This window comes from Rhinichthys klamathensis, unplaced genomic scaffold, assembly GCF_029890125.1.
Source record: "Rhinichthys klamathensis goyatoka isolate OS25496 unplaced genomic scaffold, OSU_Roscu_1.1 h1tg000056l_1, whole genome shotgun sequence".
Classification (NCBI taxonomy): Eukaryota; Metazoa; Chordata; class Actinopteri; order Cypriniformes; family Leuciscidae; genus Rhinichthys; species Rhinichthys klamathensis.
The window spans coordinates 1,440,909-1,463,501 of NW_026606601.1; the positions used below are offsets into that span (position 1 = coordinate 1,440,909).

Consider the following 22,593-nt stretch of genomic DNA (forward strand, 5'->3'; position numbering starts at 1 on the left):
GCTAAAACTCTCATGAGAGACTGTCATTGGCTGAGACCATTGCAGTCATATATTTATACTATATGTAATTTCAGTATCGTGTTAAATAAGGAAATATAGAGGGCTACTTATGAGCAATGTCAGAAATTAAAAAATAAAAACTTTTAAAACCTAAAAAAGCATTTTTACCTGAGGGGCAGAAGTAAAAAAAAAAAAAAAAAAAAAAAAAAAAAAAGTGTTGGCAAATTTGCCCCAAGCCTTTGTTAATTTAAAATTTTCATAATTTTTTAATTAACCTAACATTTTAAATACCTAATATTTACACATATCATTTTCAAGTTGATCAAAACATTATCTCATTAAATCTTTTCTCTATAAAATCTTTCACACATTAAACAATGTAAAAGAAATTACACATAAATCAGTCTGAAAATTACCATTCCTGATTAGCTATATCTTTATATGGCAGAAATGGAGTAGCATGCTAGTATGCAGTTCTGAATTTCCACAGTAACAGTGATTGTAAAGCGCTTAGTATAGTAGTATAATAGTAGTAGTAGTAATATGTATGTGTATAAATATATATATATATATATATATACCTCTCACTATTGTCATATTTTATGGAATACAGTGCTAGATACTTTGTAACAATATTTGGTTAAACATACTGTAATGCATGAAACAATTATGCCTTTTCGTAAGTAACTTTTCTTTATTTTCTTATGGCCTCTGCCCTCTGACCTTGGAAGCACTTTTTTCACTATTATTATTTTTTTGCACAGTTGTTAGACCTTATACTAAAGCTTAACTTGATGAGTAAATATAATTTCTTTTTAAAACTGCAGACTAGAGAACAATTTGCATAGCCCTCAATGTTTGTTTTGCTCCCCACAGTAACAGTAGCAGTAACAGTGATTGTAAAGCGCTTAGCCATTTTGTCTCGTGCACCGGAATCTACAACAAGCTCCGCGTGAACGACGTTGGCCTAGCAACCGTTACAGCGTCTCTAAATGACAGTCAAAATATTGCTCGAGGACGGCGGAAAATATACACGAAGTAATCACTGAAACTTCTATGTTACCTAAGGTTTGCAGTTTTTATATCACTTTTTATATATTTGTAACTTTGTACATATATTTTTACGCGATGCCTGTCAGCTGCTGTGATTTGAAGTGAGGTCAATTAAAAACGGTGCTTTTAACGGATTTTTGTTTGAACTATGTACTTAACTCGACCGTAATGTATAGCTGCTATATATATATATATATATATATATATATATATATATATATATATATATATATATATATATATATATATATATATATATATATATATATATATACATCTCGCTATTGTCATACTTTATGGAATACAGTGCTAACGTTAGATACTTTGTGACAATGTTTGGCTAAACATAAGTTACTGTAACGTTAATGCATGAAACAATTCTTTTTCGTAAGTAACTTTTCTTTATTTTCTTACGGTTTGGATAAGAGATTATGGACAAAAAACAGACGCAAAGTGAAAACCATCCTTACGGATCTGGCAAGTTTTGTCCTCACCCTCCAAACAAGTCTAGAGAGGGTCACAGGGGCAAACTGTCCCCTCTGAGGGGCATCTACTCTGATCTCATAACTTCATCAGGCAAAAGTCTGCAACAGGTAAAACATTCTTTCTATTCTTTAGTTTTACTGCTTCTTTTTCTGGATTCCATTTGAATTATTTATTTTTTAATAATCAAAAAGCATGTATATCATAATCAGTTGAATAAAACGTTAACAGTTTATTAAAATGTAGCTAATACAAGTTCCCTATGAAATCTTATTTTTCCTCATTTCCATTTCCCCCCAATTTATGTTTTAGTTATTTATTTAGTTAGTTAGATGTGTACAACAAGTGTTGATCGAAGTTGTAGAGTTACACATTAAATTTTTATGACTGAATTCCACTGACTATAGAGGTCAACAGTCAGTTCCTGGAAGTAAATACTCTTTTTAAACCTTTAAAGACAGACCTACTGTAAGCTAAGAGGTTGTTAATCGATGGTATTTGCTTCTGCTGAAGCCGTCAGTCCGCATTATTTCAGCTTATTTTTTTAAATAATTGTATTTTACAGTAGAATTCATTAAAAAAACTACATTACCCATTATGCTGTAGCTACATAAAATTACACCAGTCAGAGTAAAGAAAAGCAACAAGTACCAAAATAGCTCTTTAGCTCCGCCTACTCCCACGAAGCACTGCAAATTATGTAATGAGTCAATGTAGCTGGTTAGCTTGTTTCATGGCTTATAAATCTTTAATAAAGTCTTTTTTTAAAACCCTACGGGTAAAAATGAATCGAAAAAATACTTCCGGAACCAGCGCTGTTGAAAAAGGGGACGGGAACTGTTGAACTCTATTCTGTCTGCATTTTTCTGCATCACAGAAATCATGGGGTCCTACTCATTCATACACATAAATGTAAGCCTAAACATATAGCTACCTTGTTTTGTTAAAAATGATCACAAAAACTCATGCTGCTGTTTTTCAGACTTATACACAAGGTCCAGTGACCCAACAGAGTTTACTGTGCCGGGCGGGATACGAGTCCAACTCCCGCAAAAGTAAGAAATCAACCCATAATCAAGTCAAAACACAAATGCTAAAACTAACTTTACTCATTGTATTTTCTTTGTTTTTGACTGTAACAGCTATGTTAAAAACACTTCCTGACCTGCACAATGCTCTGGAGAACAACTGGCAAGAACCATCAACACAACTCAGGCACGAGACAGACTTTCACTCTGGAAGTTACACTCCTAAAGTTCAGCTAGCTTATACTTGCCTCCCAGGACATGTGCCCCGCAAGATCGAGATTGAGAGGTGAGCAGTTCAAACAAACATCACCAGTGGGTCTCTCAACTAATGGGTCAGAACCCAAAAATGAGCCGCAGGTCTGTTTTTGACAGAAGATAACTAAATTAGATGCCAGCATGGACAGGATGCTTGACACGCTTTATCCTCTTACAAACCATGGATAAAATTATGCAAGGTTAAGAAAAATTGTCACTTTCAAAAAGGCTAACCAAAGTGTGTTCTGCTGTAAATTATTGCTTTTTAATTATTGAACATTTTAAACAGTAGTATTTACATTTACGGTTACATTTACATTTATGCACTTGGCAGACACTTTTATCCAAAGCGACTTACATTGCATTTCAAGGTACACATTTACATTCTTATCAGTTCTTGGTTGATACTAAACAGTTAGAGTAGATGCTCATCCATTTGAAAAAGGCTCATGTACATTTTGTTATTGGCGGCCTCAGCTAATTAAAGATAATGAACTGAGAACGAAAAAACTGTACCTCTCCTTGGTTTCAAACAGATTACATAAACTGGAAATATTTCTTTTTTTAATAAATTACTTCATTTAAAAGAAGAGAATACAAGCTTTAAAAAGACACATGTCTCGTATCTCTGTGACAAGTATTGACTTAGTTACAGTTCATTTTTCGGACGCGTTTCAGAATGGACTTCACTGACAGAGAGAACGCAGAACGCTCATCATGTTTATTTTTCTTTATTTGCCGAAAAGCACAACACTTTGTTTTTATTGTGAGGTTCCACAAAAAAAATACAAACTTAACAGGATGATCGAATGATGTATAACACTTATACTGTATGTAAGATCAAAATCAACCGAGTAATTTGAGTCTCTTTTGCACTGATAAGGAAAAAAGTGAGCTGGTATCGCCGGCGATACCGCCGACCTCAGAGAGTTAATGTTTTTTGTATGTTTTCTTTTATTTATATAAGGCATATTTCCAGATTTTAAATGTAGTATACATGGATGTTTGTGTCTGCTTTAATTCTCAGACGTAGGAGGGAGTATCAGAAGTTAGATATCAGTAAGCTTTTGACTGAGCAAGGCATTGACTCCAACCAGCTGATGCCCAGATACCAGACGAGTGCGGAGACAGAAAACCCCTACCAGCCTGTTTCAAACTACCTTTCTCTGGAGGTCATGCATGTTGCTTGTATATTGATTTATGAAGTATTCTTGAAGTGAATTTGAATGTTCTAGTTTGCTTTTTCCTTTATTTCAGTCTTCATGTAGATGCTTTAGTTTAAATTCCAGTACCATTTCAGTTTAATTGGCTGCATACTTGTGTTTATAATTTTTTTTTTATGTAACACCAGATATTCGATAACGAGGAGTTTGACTGCCGTACTCCAGAGGAATGGCTGGCTTTAGGTTATAAGCAAGGCTCCATCGACCGCAAACCTGTTCCTGCCAAAGCCCTGCTGCCGACAAAAAACAGCATCCCACCTGGTACGGTGCCGTCTAAACCCTCTGATAATACCTGACATATTGTAGTCGAATGGATCCCATCATTTGTCTTGTAGTTCCTCCTGAAAATAAATTCATATTACAGCCCATCCAGTGGGAGCCATATGGGAACATGTGGGAAAAATTAAACGTCTGTTCCTCATGTGTTTAATGTGTAGTGGATCCAAAGAGCCCGGCTTTGGAGTATTCTTGGCAGTTGGTTGGCGTACTACAATACAGCCAGGAGGAGAAACAGTACTTGGTGCATAAAGTGGACCGTAATGGACGGGTTCGAGATTCTAAGGGAAAACCCATTTTGAATGGAGGACAGAGAAAAGGCATGTGCAAAAGCCATTCATAAAGCTTGCTTATTTTAAACACCTCATGAAACAGTTTAACAAGCACTTTTTTCCTATGCTGGCATATTTCCTATTGAAATAGAAAAGTTGTGATGTGACATATCACAGCTCATCCCAGAAGAGAAAGAAAGTCAATATTAATAAACATTTAAATGCTGGCTAGAGGGACTTTTTTTTTTTTTAGCATCAAACCTTACAGACATCAACTGAAAGCCACAAAAAGTTTTGGTTTCATGCTTAACTCTGTGATATAGTTAAACTTTCTTAAACCATTGTTTCTATTCCAAACTTCCTTTCTTTCCCAGGGGTTTTGTCACTGCAAGAAGGGCAGTATTGGGTTCCCAGGATCAGGCTGCTGTTTTGTGCGGAGGACCCATGTGTCTTTGCCCAGAGAGTCCAGTTTGCACAGAACTTGAGACAGAAGACAGAGGCCTCAATCTTTTACCATCTTTCCATTGACTGTATGCCTGTCTGGAGTGGCACCCCCACTCTCAATCTCACCAGTTTAGAACACATCAGAAAATATGCACTCTCCACACCAGGCCTCCATCTTAAACGGTGAGAAGAATGAAAACGTGAACAAAAGTTTAGGGTCAGTAATTGTTATTCAGCAAGTCAAGGTAAGCAAGGATATATTAAATTGGTAAAAGGTGACAGTAAAGACGTTTTACATTTAGACATTGTTTCAACAAAATCTATTTTAAATAAAATTCTGTTATTTTGAACTTTCTATTTATCAAAGAAACCTAAATTTTTTTTTACATTTCACGATTTTTACAAAAATATATAGCAGGACAACTGTTTTCAAAATTGATAATAGTAAGAAATGTTTCTTGAGCACCAAATCAGCATATTAAAATGATTTCTGAAGGATCATGTGACACTGTAAACTGGAGTAATGATGCTGAAAATTCGACTTTGTCATCACAGAAATAAATTATATTTTAAAATATATCGATATTAATATTTTTACTGTATGTGTGATTAAATAAATGCAGCCTTTGTGAGCATTAGAGACTTTAAAAAAAATCAAACAATTGAATGGTAGTGTGTTTTGTGAGATAAAGGTAACTAAAATAGTTATGGGTTTTGCATAAAATATGGATCTCTGTCACTGGTGTACAGTAATGTAAAAAAAGGCTAAATATGCATATGAGTTCCATTGTGCCCAAGTATGATCATTAAGAATAAAACATTAAGACTTTCCTATAAAAAAACATCTGCACCATTAACACCAGATGTACAGTTCCAGAACACACACCATATAATTACATAAACAGTTACTGATGTCTGCTGCACAGAATTGTCAACGATAGTATTAGTTTGTTTTTCAAAAAAACACATTTGTCTATACAGTCTACAGGATTGTGAGGAGCGGCTGAAGAAAGAGCTTTATCTGGAGTACAGTCGCACTATGAACCAGATGGTCTTTGATAAGGTGGTACAGGACAACCCAGAGTTTTCCTATATCACACTTCCTCAAAAAGAACCCGAGAGTGTTCCCGAGAGAGGTAGAGAGATGGACATCAAAAGAAAAGAGACTACTTTCAGACTGTCCGAGATTTAATGTTGATTTATTATTGTTGATGCCAACCAACAACTTGCCGTCTCCCCTTCTCCTAGGCTTTGTGTCAGTCCCTGACTATCCTTTTGAAAAGAACCGTGCAGATTTTGTCTTTAATTCACTACTCACTAAGCCTGAAGTGATTGCTTTGCTGTCCAAAGTGAGAGAAGAGTGCAACAGGGTGGCAGAAATGAGCCTGTTCCATTTCAGCTTCAAAAAATCACTTCGCTTGGAGGAGTTTGAGTCGGCACAATCTCAGAAACATGAACAGGTAAACAAACTGCCACCTGTACACACATACACATACAAATGTGCCTCTGTGTCATTATACTCTTTCTGTCTTCCTACAGGTCCACTTGTTTCTACAAGAGTCATGGCTGGCGGCTTTATGTAATGGGATTTTGTCTAGTCTGCGAGATGAAAAACGTGGCTGGTACAATGTCACTGTGTCCCGTTGGGATGTGTATCTTATGTCCAAACTGTTTCGCCTGATGGCGTTGATTCGCAGCATTCAGCAGGACTCACTCAGGTTTCTGGTGCAGGACTCCCTGGCCAGCTTGGCCAAATTACTGCTCGATGCTTGCCACAGTGCCCTACACTGCCCCAAAGATCTGACATGGGGCCCTGATCTCATAAACAGCCCATACAAGTATGTGATTTCTCATTATCCTGGTTACTACTTGTTAAATATGATTATATGATTATGTTTGATATAGCTTTATCTTTAATTACTTTTGTATAAATGGATATATATCAGTGGTTAAGGGAACTTAACAGTATTTAAATTTAGTTATTTTTCTTAAAAATAAATAAATAAATAAATAAAAACACAGTAAAAAATCAAGAGGTACAATACATATAATCTTAGATAGGAGGGACTATGAATAACTATGAATACTATCTTACTATAAAAAGTTTGGGAAACACTGATCTAAATGAGATAATATAGAATTTGGAAGCACTGGCGCTCTTGCTTATATGGGTAAACAATGTATTATGTTTTTTTTGTTTTTTTTATACTATGGACCGGGATTCTGTGTCCTTAATAAAGATTGAATGAATATGAGTGGCACTGTTTTGTAATTGTATATAACATATTCACAATCCAACATGATTTTATGCAGGCCAAAAAAGAAACCCCTCTTCTCAGTGGATTTGGTGCTTGACCAGACTGGGGTTCATTACAGCACTCCTCTAGAGAGTTTTGAGACCTCCGTTATCAACCTGTTTGATAAAGGAATCCTGTCCACACACAACATTCCTCAAGTAGACAAGGTTCACTATCTGATTTCTGACACATAAATAACTTGTATGAAGATCTTTCACTAAATAAATGACCATAAATTAGACCATAAAGAGGTTGTGTTTATCAAAATTACTTTATTTTCTTATTTTTAAAAAGTCAAAATTATTTAGTAAAACATACTTGTTAAAAAAATGTATTTGAAGCTTTTTTTTTGTTTTGTTCTTCCTATTCTCTCAGTTTGTAATGACGAACATGTTCATTGTTGGAGATGTGTTATGGTCAGTGGGCTTGTGGGAACCTGAAGTCAAGAAATTGAGGGAGAGCATCAGTGTGGCCCTGAAACAGGCCATCATACCTCTTAGAGCCTACGCCCGTGAATATGAACGCCACCTTGAGCTCTACAACTCTGATATCAATACTTTTCTAGAGTAAATCTCTAATATTTTTTTGCTTGTTTCCTTCTATATACTGTTGATTGTAAAGAATGTACATACAGTGTGCTATATACCCTACACACCAAGGAATGTTGTTCTGCTTATATTTTTGTGTCTTCAAGATTGCACAGTCAGGAGAACCAGACCCCTCAGGAGGTGAAGCAGGAAGTTCTGGAGCACCTGAGGGAGATTCAACTTTTAGATCAGTCCATCCCCTCTGCCATCATCATCGGACCCTTCACGGTCAGCGTGGAGGCCATTCGGCAAAACCTGGTAAAGAAACGGAAAGCCCTCGCCAATGCATTGCTGGACCGACTTGCCCTGAGATTACATCAACAGATGCAGGATGTGAGTCAGTGTTCATTAGGATTAGAAGCATTTTTAATGAAGTCTGAATTAAACACTATTATATAAAATTGTCCGTGTGTTTCAGGCATGTAAGGAGTGTAAAGCCATCAGCAAAAAGCTGTTTGATAAGCCCAGCTGCATTGAGGATCTCATAGAGCAGAGAGAATGGATAAAACTAGTCCCTGAGCAACTCAAAGTGCATGAGGTACAGTCACTGTTTTATCATTGCACAACATAATATGTGTCCTACTAGATTGCCAGTAGTCAAAGTCTGACTCTGAACCAAATTATATTATGCACAATAACTCAATAAAATAAGCCAAAAAAAAAAAAATCTTGTACATTTATATTATAGGATTCAAGCCATATCTAGAGACCAGAATATAATAGTGACTTGGAGGTGGGTCTATTGACTTTGGACAGTAATTAACCACCTAACAGTGAACTACCCATAACTCCCTAGCAACACCTTAGCAACCACCCAGAACATCTAAGCAATGATATAGATATGTGCTAAAAATCACCAAGAACATCTTTGCAATTGCATAGCTACACCCAGAAAATGTACAATGTTGTTATTTTATGTTTTTGCCTTTAATTGGAAAGGTCAGTGGAGAAGTGACAGAAAACGCCGCCGCCATGTGGCATATCAGAGCACATGTACTCCCCGGTGGCCATGTCTGCCTTATTTAGATCTCATTGCATTGTTGTGGTTATTCCAGTATTTTGAATGACCTTTCTCTGTCTCCTCCTGCTAATGGCCTCCTTCAGGATCTTTTATCCAAAGCTATGTCTGAATGTGATCTAATGGATGAATTCTTCTACAGTCTCTCCGATGAGGATTTCAATGAGAAGTGAGTGTATCATTGCCTTGCCATTTAATGAAATAGTGTTTTTAACCCAGTCCTTTGTGTAGCCGAGCTCCTAAATACTAAATGTTGCGTAGGTGGACAGCAGTGGCATGGCCCTGTAAGATCATGAACCAGATGGAAACAGTGAAAGCCCAACATTTTGAGGATGAAGAACGCTTCCATAAGATTCAGGACGTTGACCAAAACAACTTCCTGGAACGCTTGAGCTTCCTGCAGGTCAGACTCACTGATCATTATTAAATGCATTAATAGTTGGGACTCACTACCTGTTTACTTCCTTAGCAAAATATGCTCATCAGTTATTGAATTAAATCATACTATAAAGTCCAAGCATGTGATGTTTTGTCATGAGAATTTATTGAATAAATGGTAACTCTGGGCATTGAAATTAAGTCACCTCTGTTAATTTTCAGACGGTGGTGGCTGGATTTTCTGGATACACAAACCTTGGGAGAGCACAAGAGGTGGCAAATGAGGTGCGGAGAGTGGACAAGCAGCTAAAAGAATGTCAGGAAATGGCACAGCTTTACAACAACCGTGAACGACTCTTTGACAAACCAGTCTCTGATGTAGGTTAACTCTAATTTACCCTTTTTAAACCACAAACTAATGATTCATTGTTTTATTATTTTATTTTGTAACATTAATTAGACCATACTTTTCCAATATGATCAATTACATTTTTGAATTGAAAAATATTTTGTTTATATTTTATGGTTGTTGTCTAGTACACAGAGTTACAGAAGCTGAACCGAGAGTTTCAGCCATTTCATGACCTGTGGAAGACGACATCTGATTGGCTGCGTTGGCATGAAAGCTGGCTCAACGACCCGCTGTCAGCCATTAACCCTGAACAGCTGGAGCGCAATGTCACTGATGCTTACAAGACTATGCACCAGTGTGTCAAACTGTTTAAAGACATTCCTGGTAAGTAGGAAGTAAGTTTGGGAGGATACAAATAAAAATGGAACAAAGGAACAAAGCTGAGCTGAGAGGATACAAATAAAAATGTTTATGTTTTAGCATAACTTAGTCATAACTGATGTCAAGAATGTGATACATTTTTCTGTTTACAATAAGTGAAAACTAAATTCTCATAAAATCAAAAGTTGGTGGAAATTCTTTGTTTTTAGACATTTTATATTAACACCCATCTATTCATATCATTCCGTTAAAAACAACTTTTTATTCTTGACTCCATTTAGCCTGTCAAGAAGTGGCATCTGAAATACGGACTAAGATTGAACAGTTCCGTCCATTTATTCCTCTAATACGGGGCCTAAGGAATCCAGGCATGCGGAACCGCCACTGGGAACTTCTTTCTGAACGTATCAACATTAATATGAGGTCTAAAGCGAACCTAACCTTTTCCCTTTGTCTGGAGATGGGCCTGCAAAATCATGTGGAGGAAATCAGCTGTGTAGCTCAGGAGGCTGGAAAAGAATATGCTATTGAGCAAGTGAGTGTAATATTTGTGAGTTGTTCCCTTTCGAAAGGGAACTGGCTCTGCGTTGATGACGCTTTGGGGAACGCCTCAGGGCTGACAGGTGTCTAAAATCACTGGTGTCTAAAATCAGGGGGTCTTTACAGTTGTGGGTGATATCAGATGGTGCTTTAAAATTATAGTGTGAAATAATATGACTGGAACTAAATTCATATTTTATGAGATACCTATATCTTTTCCAGCACTAATAGCTTATTAACAATAGTGGAATATATCACAGGGGCTTTCATCTTGTTGATATTTTTTTCTGAATTGTATAACAACAATTCCATGGGCATATTATTTCATATTACAGTATTTTTACTTTTATTTTACACATCTGCTTTAGGCTCTGAACAAGATGGAGGAGGAATGGTCAACAGTGAGGTTTGAGGTGATTGCATATAAGGAGACGGGCACTTACATCTTGAACAGCCCAGATGAAGCTTCTCAGCTCCTGGATGACCACATTGTAATGACCCAGAGCATGGCTTTCTCCCCGTTTAAAAAACCCTTTGAGGAGAGAATCAGCAATTGGGAAAGTAAATTGAAAATGACACAGGTAAGCCAATGTCATCTTGTAGGTATGATTTTGAAATATTGTTGGGTTGCTTGTTTAGTTTGCATGTAGGTATTTTTGAAAAAATAACTAAATTAATTTCCTTAAGATGTTATTAAAGACTTTGTGTCACTGTGGCCCTCTGCTGATAGGAGGTTTTAGAAGAGTGGCTTATCTGTCAGCGGTCGTGGCTGTACATGGAACCTATTTTCAGCTCTGATGACATCAACCGCCAACTTCCTGTGGAAGGGAAGAGGTATCAGACCATGGAGCGCACCTGGAGAAAGATCATGAAGGCTGCCCATGATAACAGTCTGGTGAGCAGAGTCAGACTATTTAATCATACTATAGTAGATTTGGCAGTGGTTCATTAAAGAATTGAAATGTGATTGTCTTTATGGGTCTAGGTGATTGAGGTCTGTCCTGAACCACGTCTATTGGCCAGTCTCAAGGACTGTAACAATTTACTGGAGCTTGTGCAGAAAGGACTGAGTGAATACCTGGAGACCAAACGAAGCGCCTTCCCTAGGTTAAAATGATCAGTTTTTATGGTTTTATTCATGAACAGTAGGGCAGGCCCAATTCATTAAACAATAATTTGTCATTTAACATTTCATATTTTAATATAGCATTTAATTTCTTAGCACTTTCAAATTTTAAATGTATCTGTGCATGATCACTATGATTGTATAAGGAATTATTTTAAAACAGTTTTTTCTTTTTATTCTGGTTTTAGATTTTATTTTTTATCAGATGATGAGTTGCTGGAGATTCTATCCCAGACTAAAGATCCAACAGCAGTGCAGCCACATCTCCGCAAATGCTTTGAGAACATCGCTCGTGTGAGTTCTCTTTTACAGAAAACTGATCAGATTTAATATTTTCACCATTTTAGAAATTCGAATAATTAGCATGGCAGAAAATATCAATATAATTTTGGTTTATATAGTAATAATGATTTAATTAATGCCACAGATTATGAAATCTATTGTACTATATGCAGCTCCAGTTCCAGTCAGATCTGCAGATCACACACATGTACTCTGGTGAGGGAGAAGAAGTCCGTTTGTCCGTTCCTGTGTCTCCTTCTGGGAATGTGGAGCATTGGTTGCGGGAAGTGGAGAACTCCATGAAGGCCAGTGTAAGAGACAACATCAGTCGCTCACTGCAAGCCTATGTTGAGGTTAGTGTATGCTGTTTTCTTTGTTTTTTTATCAATGGTACCCTTAATAGGTATAAATCACTATAAACTTTCAAATGCACTAGATTTTTTGGTCACAATCTAAATACTATTTGTATTATCATTGTAAGTCACATCCTGGAGGGCCACTGCAGAGTGTAGCTCCAACCAGCTCCAAAACACCTGACTAGAAGTCTCTAGTAATCCAAAAGTCATTGATTAGTTGATTCAGGTATGTTTAATTGGGGTTGGAGCTAAACTCTCCAGGAACTGAGTTTGACACCCCTGCGTAAGTAGTTATTGTTAGTGTTGTCACTAGTTAATGTTTTCAGTGGTGGTTGATTGTTCTGATATAAAGAGTCAAATCTCTTTGTTCGTCTCCACAGCATCCTCGCACAGAGTGGGTGTTGTCCTGGCCCGGTCAGGTGGTGATAGCTGGTTGTCAAACATTTTGGACCCAAGAGGTGTCAGAGTCTCTGGAAAAGGGAGATCTGGCAGATCGGCTTTATCCACAGCTACAGACGCAGGTATAGATTGTTTCCATGAATGCAAACAATTAAACATTCCAGGTGAAGATTTCCCTGTACACTGCATATTTGTAGGTTCTAAAATGGAAACATTCCGATCCATAAAAGTTTTGTATATTCACAAACAGTTGGGAGATTTGGTCCAGCTGGTGCGGGGTCGCCTGTCAATGATGCAGCGATCGATACTCTCGGCACTTATTGTGATTGAAGTGCATGCTAAAGATGTGGCAGCCAAACTGGTTGAGGAGGAAGTATCCAGTGTCAATGACTTTGAGTGGATCAGCCAACTGAGGTTATACAATATATAATCCAGAAAATGGTAACACTTTACAATTAGGTTTCATTAGTTAACAACCTAACGACTAAGAATGAACAAGACTTCTACAGCATTTATTAATCTTAATATTAATTTCAATATTTACTAATGCATTATTAAAATAAAAAGTTGTATTTGCTAACAATTGTTAATACACTGTGAACTAACATGAATAACTGTATTTTTATTAACTAACATTAACAAAGATTAATAAATACTGTAACAAATGTATTTCTCATTGTTAGTTCATGTTAGTTAATACATTAACTAATGTTAACAAATGAGACCTTATTGTAAAGTGTTACCCAGAAAATTATATATATATTATATATATATATGAAAACTGCTACATTTCAGGATTCTTTGATGAATAGAAAATTCAGAAGAACAGCATGTATTTTATATAGAAATATTTTGTAACAATAAATCTCCTTACTGTTACTTTTGGTTAACTTAATGCATCCTAGCTCAAAAAAAGTATACATTTTTATAGGCATTGGAGTTTAGACATGTGTTAGTGTTTGTGTGTTTGTAGATATTACTGGCGTGATGACCTGTACATCAGAGCAGTGAATGCTGAGTTCTTGTATGGTTATGAGTACCTTGGTAACTCAGGACGACTTGTTATCACGCCATTGACAGACAGGTGACATTTAGATAATTGAACTTCATTTATACATACATATAGTTTTCAAAATAAAGTCTTTTGAAGGATACTTTCTTTGTTAGAAATAAATGATATACACTGTCCACCACACAGGTGCTATCTAACCCTGACTGGTGCGCTTCACTTAAAGTTTGGAGGCGCCCCGGCGGGCCCTGCAGGTACTGGGAAGACGGAGACCACTAAAGACCTGGGCAAAGCTCTGGCCATCCAGACTGTAGTTTTTAACTGCTCTGATCAGCTGGACTTTATAGCCATGGGCAAGTTTCTCAAAGGTTTGGCTAGTTCAGGGGCCTGGGCCTGCTTTGATGAATTCAATCGAATAGACGTGGAGGTTTTATCAGTCGTGGCTCAACAGATCACAACCATTCAAAAAGCCCAGCAGCAAAGAGTGAGTAAAGTCACACACTTGAGCATACAGCTTTGATCTACTATCAAAACACTGTCATATATGCATGTTTGGGACAGAAGTCGTGTTTGTTGGAACACTCATACATAGTCCTGGTTTCACAGACAAGGCTTAAGCATAGTCCCAGACTAAAATTCATGTTTAACTGAAAGCAACTTGCACTGACATATATTAAAATATATCAGTGCCATTGTCTTATGCACACCAGTAATGTTTTTTTCTAAGGTACATTTACAAAAGCTACTTAAATGCCCTAATAGAACTAAGGCCTAATCCTGGCTTGATCTAAGCCCTGTCTGTGAAACTGGGCCATAGAGTTTAGTTTATTTCTGATAAAAAAATTAATTGATCAAAAGGTAACCTGGTATTGTTTTTCTTGAGTTCAGGTGAAGACATTTGTATTTGAAGGCATGGAAATCTCCCTTGTTCCGTCCTGTGCTGTCTTCATCACTATGAACCCTGGCTATGCTGGTCGTACTGAACTACCTGATAATTTAAAGGTACAGAGCTCGCCAACAGCAATCTAAACCTTCAAATTAAAGACACATTTCAATATATACAAAAAGACTGAACTGTGTGTGTTCCTCAGGCCCTCTTCCGTCCTGTGGCTATGATGATCCCTGATTATGCCATGATAGCAGAGATTTCTCTTTACTCATTCGGCTTCAGCGATGCCAAACTGTTGTCCAAAAAAATCACCAGCACCTTTAAACTGTCCTCAGAACAGCTCAGCTCACAGGTCTGACCTTTACGTCACGGGTGTTTCCAGTTTTACATTAATTATTTTAGTACTATAACTTTTCGGTAAATCTAAATCTAGATTCATGTTTATTTAAATCTAATTTAAATAAATCTAATCTTAATTTGCTTGAAATTCACTCTTTTGCATATTGTTTATTAGGATCATTATGATTTTGGGATGAGAGCTGTGAAAACGGTGATCTCTGCAGCTGGAAACTTAAAGAGGGAAAATCCTGACATGAATGAGGTGTGTTTGCAGTATTCCTTTAAAAGTTGTTGAACCTTTTTTCTACTGCTTGATCCCTTATTGAAGCATCATAATTATAAAACTGTCTGTGGCTAAACTGATTGCATGATTTATGCAGGAGCTGATATGTCTGCGTGCCATCAGGGATGTCAATGTGCCAAAGTTTCTTCAGGATGACCTCAAGCTCTTCAATGGCATTGTGTCCGACCTCTTCCCCACGATCCGTGAAGAGCCAATTGACTATGGTACCCTAGAGGAGTCCATAAGGAACGTCTGTGCAAACAAGTGCCTTAAAGATGTGAATGGTGAGAAGAAAATAAGAACAAACCATCTTTCCTTAGCAAAATAGCTTTATTCAATTTATTTGGTATTATCATTAGCTTGTATCATTCGAGCAAGACCTCAAAAATGTTTAAAGTGATATAATTTGCATATAATCTAATGATATAATTTATAAAATCTCATGCATTTTAAAATTAATTGTCAGTGCTTAATCCAAGTACAAAATGCTACTTCTGTCGTGGTTCATGTTTTTCTTGTCCTACAGGCTATATAACCAAGTGTATTCAGTTATACGAGACCACTGTAGTCAGACACGGTCTAATGTTGGTAGGACCATCAGGCTCAGGGAAAACTAAGGTAGGCTTTGCTAATGCATAAATGAACAAAAAAATTCCTAGTTCTAATTTTGGAATTAGTTTTTCTTATATGCACTCTCACATACTTGTAGTGTTATGAAGTGCTGGGAGCAGCCATGACAGCTCTGAAAGGCCAGCCCTCAGTTAGTGGAGGAGTATATGAGGCTGTACAGACCTATATACTCAACCCAAAGTCCATCACTATGGGGCAGCTTTACGGAGAATTCGACCAGCTTACTCATGAGTGGTGAGTGCACTCTGGATTAATTGTATTAACAATACTGTACAGGTTGTTAAAAGTAACACACACTATTCGATTACAGGACGGATGGTATACTGTCTTGTCTCATTCGGGATGGAGCTTCCTCCATGGACCCAGAGAAGAAGTGGTACATGTTTGATGGGCCTGTGGATGCTGTGTGGATCGAGAACATGAACACGGTTCTGGATGACAACAAGAAACTGTGTCTGAGTTCTGGAGAGATCATCAAACTCTCTGATGTATGAGAATTTCTGCTATTGGCCACTTTCACAATATGACTCTCCGTATTGTACCTCCTTTGTGTAACTATAATAATTTTCTGGGGTTTTTTTCTGACATCATTTTGGCCCTCAGGTGATGACAATGATGTTTGAGGTGCAGGATTTGGCAGTGGCATCTCCTGCCACGGTTTCTCGCTGTGGCATGGTGTATCTTGAGCCCAGTATTCTGGGTCTGACTCCATTCACTGAGTGTTGGCTCCGTACTATCCCTGGCATGTTTCAGACCTACACAGATCAACTCAACTCTCTCTTCACAAGGTTTTTACAGGTGATTGGTCTTACAGTGTTTTTATTGAATGCTTTAAATTGAATTAAAAGAAAACAGAACATTAAACAGTATTTACTTTCTTAACCCCTCTTAGTACAGTTTTTTTCCCCGGAAACTTGTCTTTTTCCAAATTCTTCATTAGACTTATTGGAAAGAATGATGAACTTTACATTTGAACTTTAACATTAGTTGTCAGGTAAATAAACATTTAAAGATATTTTAAAATAGAAATTATATTAATATTTTTTCATCAATAACTTTCTCTGCCTAAAAAATTACCTTTCTGCTCAAAATAATATTGATTAAAAAAAATCATAGTCCAATAGCTTTCTACCCCAACATGTAGAATCAAATAAATCAAGTCCCTTTCTGTATTATTCATACCTATTTATTTCTGTATTAACATAATATGTGGATGTACAGTATACAGTATATGATTGTGAATGTAATTTCATGTACTGTATGTTATGCGGTTTATTTTGTTAATCAGGTTGGTATAGGCCGGGCTTCGGTCCAGTAAGAGACTGTGTCTGTTTATCAAATATCTGTTTATATGAAGTGAATTTAATGTAAGGCATGTAGTTCATTGTCTATCAGGATTGAGGTGTTGTAATCTGTATCCTCAGGACTCCATCAAATTTGTCAGAGAATCAGTAAAGGAAGTGATTACATCCATGGACAGCAATCTCACCTGCTCTCTGCTCAAACTACTGGACTGTTTCTTTGAGCCCTTCATCCCACGAGAGGTCAGAGAACGTTTTAGAATTATAGTGGTTAGACTTTTTAAATTTATTCATTGTTAAACTGATTTTTTTGTGCTTGGGTGGTCAGGGTAAGAAGCCTCTTTCCCAGGAGAAACTGTCTCGGCTGCAGGAGCTGATTGAGCCTTGGTTTATCTTTGCACTCGTATGGAGTGTTGGAGCTACAGGAGATGCTGACAGCAGCCAACGGTTCAGTGCCTGGCTCAGGGGCAAGATGACTGAAGAAAAGGTCAATAGAGGCATACATTTATTGTGAAGCCCAGTGCTACCAGCAATGATTTCCATACTGTAGATAATTAAACAGAAGTGCCAGAGAGTGTTCAAATCATTATTTTTCTTATGTAAGTTTATTTATTCAGAGAGAAAAGCATTTTGCAAACCTAATTTTTTGATTTTCAGGTCCAACTGTGTTTCCCTGAGGAGGGACTAGTGTACGATTTTAATTTAGATGATGCAGGAATAAGTCGTTTTGATGATGAGGAGGAGGGTAAAGAGAGGAAGGTGAGAGAATGTTTTTGGAACATTTAAATTTTTTTTTTTTTTTGCTTTAGGTTAATAAATAATTTTTAAATGAATAAACATACATTCATCTGATTATTCAAATGCTTCAGATACAGTGGGTCAGTTGGATGAAATATGCCCAGAAAGTGGTCATCACTCCAGAAACTAGATACTCAGACATCATTGTGCCCACAGTCGACACTGTTCGCATGTCCTTCCTGATAGACATGCTGCTTTCTAATAAGAAGCCTGTAGGTAGTTCTGAGTCTCATTTTGACATACAGTCAACGTAATGCCACACATATGTGCTGCTAAGCTTGTTTCCTTCTCTGATTTGTCAGGTCTTGTGCATTGGGCCCACTGGCACAGGAAAGACCCTGACCATATCAGACAAGCTCCTCAAGAACATGCCTGCTGAATACATAACTCACTTCCTTATGTTCTCTGCTCGCACTTCCTCCAACCAAACTCAAGACTATATTGACAGCAAACTCGACAGGAGGTTCTTCTTCTATCTCTTCCTCTCATCAGTCTGTTATTGAATTGAACTACTAATTCGCTGTGCATACAGTGAATCGTTTTGATCATTCAATTAAGAATTTAAATATCTTACTTACAGGCGTAAGGGTGTGTTTGGGCCTCCTCTGGGAAAATATTTAATCTTCTTCATTGATGATTTGAACATGCCCATGCTGGAAACATATGGAGCCCAGCCTCCCATTGAACTGCTGCGCCAGTGGATGGATCACGGAGGCTGGTATGACAGGAAACAGATAGGTGCGTTTAATTAGAATGCAAATCTTCTATGCATTGCACGTTTACATACATTACTATTTGAAAGTTTGGAGTCAGTACTGAAATTTATAATTTTTATTCAGTAAAGTAAAGAAATGTATAATGTTCAAAGGATTTCTATTTAAAATAAATGTTCTTTTAAACTTCTTATAATCCTGAAAAAAGTAGCATGGTTTCCACAAAAATATTAGCATATTAGCATAAAAGCATATTAGAATGATTTCTGAAGGATCATGTGACACTAAAGGCTGGAGTAATTACAGGAATAAATTACATTTTAAAATAAAAAACAAAAAAGTTGTTTTAAATTGTAATAATATTTCACAGTACTGCATATTACTGTTTTTACTGTATTTTTGATCAAATAAATGCAGCCTTGATGAGCATAAGAGTCTTCTTTCAATAACATTAAAAAGTCTTAAACATTGAACGGTAGTATACAAACATATGCACACATAACTCTATACAAACTCTGTTAAGTCTGATTTGTCTTCTGTGTTTACCAGGCACATTTAAAAACATTGTTGACATAAACTTTGCATGTGCCATGGGTCCCCCCGGCGGGGGCAGAAACCCCATCACTCAACGCTTCACACGCCACTTCAACTTCCTGTCATTCACTGAGATGGAGGACACCAGCAAGAGGAAGATCTTCTCCACCATCCTGGGGAACTGGATGGGTGAGTGACAGTCATCATGCGGGCATCTAGATATGTATGCGTTTAAATGTGGGTTTCAACAGGAAACACCTGTCAGAAGCTTTGGTAGCATTTTAAATGGATCTAAATGGATTCTGTTTTTTTTTTCAACAGATGGAAATATGAGTAAAAAGGACCCAGGCAGTAAGCTTGATAAAGGGAGAGAGACAAAAAGATAGACAGAGAAAAGGAAGAGAGAGAAATGTCACCACTAAATGTCAAAATTCGAACTGATATTTACAAATATTTACATTTATGCAGATGCTCTTATCCAAAGCGAGAGGAACAAAAATACGTTCAATATAAAAATATAAGTTACTAATGTATTGTTTAATGTCAATATTGAGCTTATATTGATGTGTATATGTCACACTTGAAAAAATAATTTTCTCACATGAGCTCATTTTGTGTCTATGATTTCTAGAGAAAATTCCAGAAATGAAACCGTTCAGTGAGTCACTAGTGGATGCTACCATCAGGGTATACTCCACTATTACCTCTGCACTCCTACCTACACCTGCTAAATCTCACTATACGTTCAACCTGAGGGACCTCTCGAAAGTCTTCCAGGGCATCCTGATGGCAGAGGCTGGGAAAATAGAGGTACCACCATTGATAAACCTCAGTTTTTCAGATATTTCATGTTTTATATATTTAGATCTTCATAAAATTGTGTAATCTTTGTTTACACAGAATAAAATACAGCTATTGCAGCTTTGGTATCATGAGAGCTGCAGGGTGTTCCAGGATCGACTGGTCAGTGATGAGGACAGGAAGTGGTTCGACCAGCTCCTCCAAACTCACATACAGGAGTTCGGGTGCAAGATTGAAGAGGTGGTCCCATATCAGCCAGTCTTATATGGAGACTTCATGGTCCCCGGGTCTGTTAAAGTCTACCAGCTTATTGAAGATAAGGAAAAGGTAAATGGGCGTATATTGCCTTGCATTTATTCAGTAACATATTAGTGGTGCTTGCTACAGAAATTAACGATACCAGAAAAATGTATCAGACTTCAAACTTTTGCATGTGCAACCACCAGTCACATTTTCTCCTGAAAATAGTTTTTTAACCTATTTATTATTTTGCCATTTTGCTTGCTTTGATATTTATTTTGGCAAGCATTTTGCAAATAATAATTTATTTAAAAACCACATGGACCTTTGAAGTTTTGTTTCTTATCCCCTAATACAGCTGGTCCATGTCATGGAGGAGTACATGGATGATTATAACCAGACCAGCACCTCTAAGATGAAGCTGGTGCTGTTCATGGACGCCATACAGCATGTGTGTCGTATCAGCCGTATCCTGCGCCAGCCTATGGGGAACGCTTTGCTGCTAGGGGTTGGTGGCAGCGGACGCCAGTCCCTTACCAGGCTTGCCACACATATGTGAGAGCTGAACCGTTTATTGTGCTGAACCCTGAAAATATAATTAGCATTACTAATGAGAGTCAGTTGAATACGATTTTTTTTATCAAAACCAGAAGTCATACTGGCCCACTGATTTAAAACTGTTTAAACGTTTACAATATTTTTTCCAAAGTGTCCCTTGCCTGTAATCTTTTTCCTTTGCCACCCATGTAGAACTGAAAAGAATTATGTCATGTCATGCCTGGAACACATATGCGAGCAACATTCAATATCAACAAACTGTGACATACATAATACAAATGCATCATTTTACAATAGACTCAATATGTATACACAAAGAAACCATGTTATTGCTCGATTGTGTTTAAAGTGGCAACATATTTAAGTAGTCACTATATTCTCCACTGCCAGCCCAGATCTTAAACTTAAGTTAATAGTTTTGATCTCTGACTTTGATCATACTTTTGATCATTGACATTGTGGGTGGTATAAAGACATTAAAAATGTCTTTATACCACCCACAAATAAATGATTACAGTGAGACTCCAGCCATGATATACCACCATCAGTGACAAGAGAAACTCCCACTTCATTAAAGGTCCATAGAAACATATTGAACATTCATTCATTAATATGTCCAATTGGAAACGGGCCATAAGTGATCCACCAAATTAAATAACTCATCTATGGCTTCATTGTTTACCTACACAGATTTTCTCATTGTGACTGTCCTTATATTGTCAGGGCTGAGTATGAGTGCTTCCAGATTGAACTCTCCAAGAACTATGGCCTCCTGGAGTGGAGAGAGGACATCAAGAGCATCATGCTAAAGGCTGGTCTGCAGAATGTGCAAATCACCTTCCTGTTTGTAGATACACAGGTGAGATCACAGATTATAAACATTTTCACATTACATTCGAGATTATACTGTTCTGTTTGGTGTAATTAAGATTTCATTATTGTTTTTTAAAGAAGACTCTTGTGCTCACTAAAGCTGTATTGCAGCATATAAATCAGCATATTAGAATCATTTCTGAGGGATCATGCAACACTGAAGACTAGAGTGATGACTAATGTATTATATATGTTTTACAGGGCTTCCTTAAGATTAGTTGACCAGACAACCTACTAACTCAGTGGTCAATTGTGAAAATATGTCATTTTGCACATCACTAATAGTAGAACAGTAGTAAAAGATGAGTAAAACATTAGATGAAACAGTGTAATGAAGTTCTCCGATTGCAGGCTAATGGACTTTCCAGTCTATCAATAAATGCTTCTAAAAAAAAAATTCTGCAAGTAAATCACCTTGTCACCATTGGCAAACACACATAACAACATGCTGTCAACTCTTCAACATACATTTTTTTGTGTCTTCCCTTCTGGTTTTCAGATTAAGAGCGAATCTTTCCTGGAGGACGTGAATAACATCCTGAACTCAGGCGACGTGCCCAATCTTTACACTTCGGAGGAGCAGGAGCGCATCCTGATTACCATGAAACCTGTGGTTCAGGACATGGGACAGCAGCCCACCAAATCTAACCTCATGGCTGCCTACATCAAGAGAGTCCGCAGCAACATCCACACTGTTCTCTGCATGAGGTTTATCTTTATATCAATACCTCTATTGATATTTCAGTGCTACAGATACACTGTACAAAACTGTTGCATGCCAAATTCAGCGTAAGATTAGTGTAGATTTAGTGTATCTGGTGTACATTTTTTGACTGTTGTTAGAAAGATTTCCCATACTATTTCAGCACTGAGAT

At 37.1% G+C, this 22,593-nt stretch overlaps 1 protein-coding gene across 1 annotated transcript in view; it reads left to right on the plus strand.

Moving 5' to 3' along the window:
• The first annotated feature begins 1,484 nt into the window (after nucleotides 1-1,484).
• Nucleotides 1,485-22,593, plus strand: part of dnah1 (dynein, axonemal, heavy chain 1) — a 34,648-nt gene continuing 13,539 nt past the window's right edge. Inside the window, exons 1-48 of the mRNA XM_056248621.1 lie at nucleotides 1,485-1,646; nucleotides 2,519-2,591; nucleotides 2,679-2,850; nucleotides 3,847-3,991; nucleotides 4,171-4,303; nucleotides 4,480-4,638; nucleotides 4,965-5,217; nucleotides 6,016-6,170; nucleotides 6,283-6,494; nucleotides 6,574-6,872; nucleotides 7,348-7,498; nucleotides 7,707-7,897; nucleotides 8,026-8,251; nucleotides 8,337-8,456; nucleotides 9,023-9,105; nucleotides 9,198-9,339; nucleotides 9,537-9,692; nucleotides 9,852-10,050; nucleotides 10,329-10,582; nucleotides 10,956-11,168; nucleotides 11,318-11,482; nucleotides 11,573-11,694; nucleotides 11,902-12,007; nucleotides 12,169-12,348; nucleotides 12,732-12,872; nucleotides 13,001-13,164; nucleotides 13,724-13,834; nucleotides 13,949-14,243; nucleotides 14,648-14,761; nucleotides 14,851-15,000; nucleotides 15,163-15,249; nucleotides 15,368-15,554; nucleotides 15,797-15,888; nucleotides 15,980-16,134; nucleotides 16,211-16,388; nucleotides 16,504-16,698; nucleotides 17,325-17,444; nucleotides 17,530-17,688; nucleotides 17,859-17,960; nucleotides 18,071-18,211; nucleotides 18,302-18,462; nucleotides 18,580-18,737; nucleotides 19,262-19,435; nucleotides 19,878-20,056; nucleotides 20,147-20,374; nucleotides 20,646-20,842; nucleotides 21,569-21,704; nucleotides 22,218-22,426. Of these exons, the coding sequence (XP_056104596.1) occupies nucleotides 1,485-1,646; nucleotides 2,519-2,591; nucleotides 2,679-2,850; nucleotides 3,847-3,991; nucleotides 4,171-4,303; nucleotides 4,480-4,638; nucleotides 4,965-5,217; nucleotides 6,016-6,170; nucleotides 6,283-6,494; nucleotides 6,574-6,872; nucleotides 7,348-7,498; nucleotides 7,707-7,897; nucleotides 8,026-8,251; nucleotides 8,337-8,456; nucleotides 9,023-9,105; nucleotides 9,198-9,339; nucleotides 9,537-9,692; nucleotides 9,852-10,050; nucleotides 10,329-10,582; nucleotides 10,956-11,168; nucleotides 11,318-11,482; nucleotides 11,573-11,694; nucleotides 11,902-12,007; nucleotides 12,169-12,348; nucleotides 12,732-12,872; nucleotides 13,001-13,164; nucleotides 13,724-13,834; nucleotides 13,949-14,243; nucleotides 14,648-14,761; nucleotides 14,851-15,000; nucleotides 15,163-15,249; nucleotides 15,368-15,554; nucleotides 15,797-15,888; nucleotides 15,980-16,134; nucleotides 16,211-16,388; nucleotides 16,504-16,698; nucleotides 17,325-17,444; nucleotides 17,530-17,688; nucleotides 17,859-17,960; nucleotides 18,071-18,211; nucleotides 18,302-18,462; nucleotides 18,580-18,737; nucleotides 19,262-19,435; nucleotides 19,878-20,056; nucleotides 20,147-20,374; nucleotides 20,646-20,842; nucleotides 21,569-21,704; nucleotides 22,218-22,426 (7,904 nt within the window). The remainder of the gene's footprint in view (nucleotides 1,647-2,518; nucleotides 2,592-2,678; nucleotides 2,851-3,846; nucleotides 3,992-4,170; nucleotides 4,304-4,479; nucleotides 4,639-4,964; nucleotides 5,218-6,015; nucleotides 6,171-6,282; nucleotides 6,495-6,573; nucleotides 6,873-7,347; nucleotides 7,499-7,706; nucleotides 7,898-8,025; nucleotides 8,252-8,336; nucleotides 8,457-9,022; nucleotides 9,106-9,197; nucleotides 9,340-9,536; nucleotides 9,693-9,851; nucleotides 10,051-10,328; nucleotides 10,583-10,955; nucleotides 11,169-11,317; nucleotides 11,483-11,572; nucleotides 11,695-11,901; nucleotides 12,008-12,168; nucleotides 12,349-12,731; nucleotides 12,873-13,000; nucleotides 13,165-13,723; nucleotides 13,835-13,948; nucleotides 14,244-14,647; nucleotides 14,762-14,850; nucleotides 15,001-15,162; nucleotides 15,250-15,367; nucleotides 15,555-15,796; nucleotides 15,889-15,979; nucleotides 16,135-16,210; nucleotides 16,389-16,503; nucleotides 16,699-17,324; nucleotides 17,445-17,529; nucleotides 17,689-17,858; nucleotides 17,961-18,070; nucleotides 18,212-18,301; nucleotides 18,463-18,579; nucleotides 18,738-19,261; nucleotides 19,436-19,877; nucleotides 20,057-20,146; nucleotides 20,375-20,645; nucleotides 20,843-21,568; nucleotides 21,705-22,217; nucleotides 22,427-22,593) is intronic.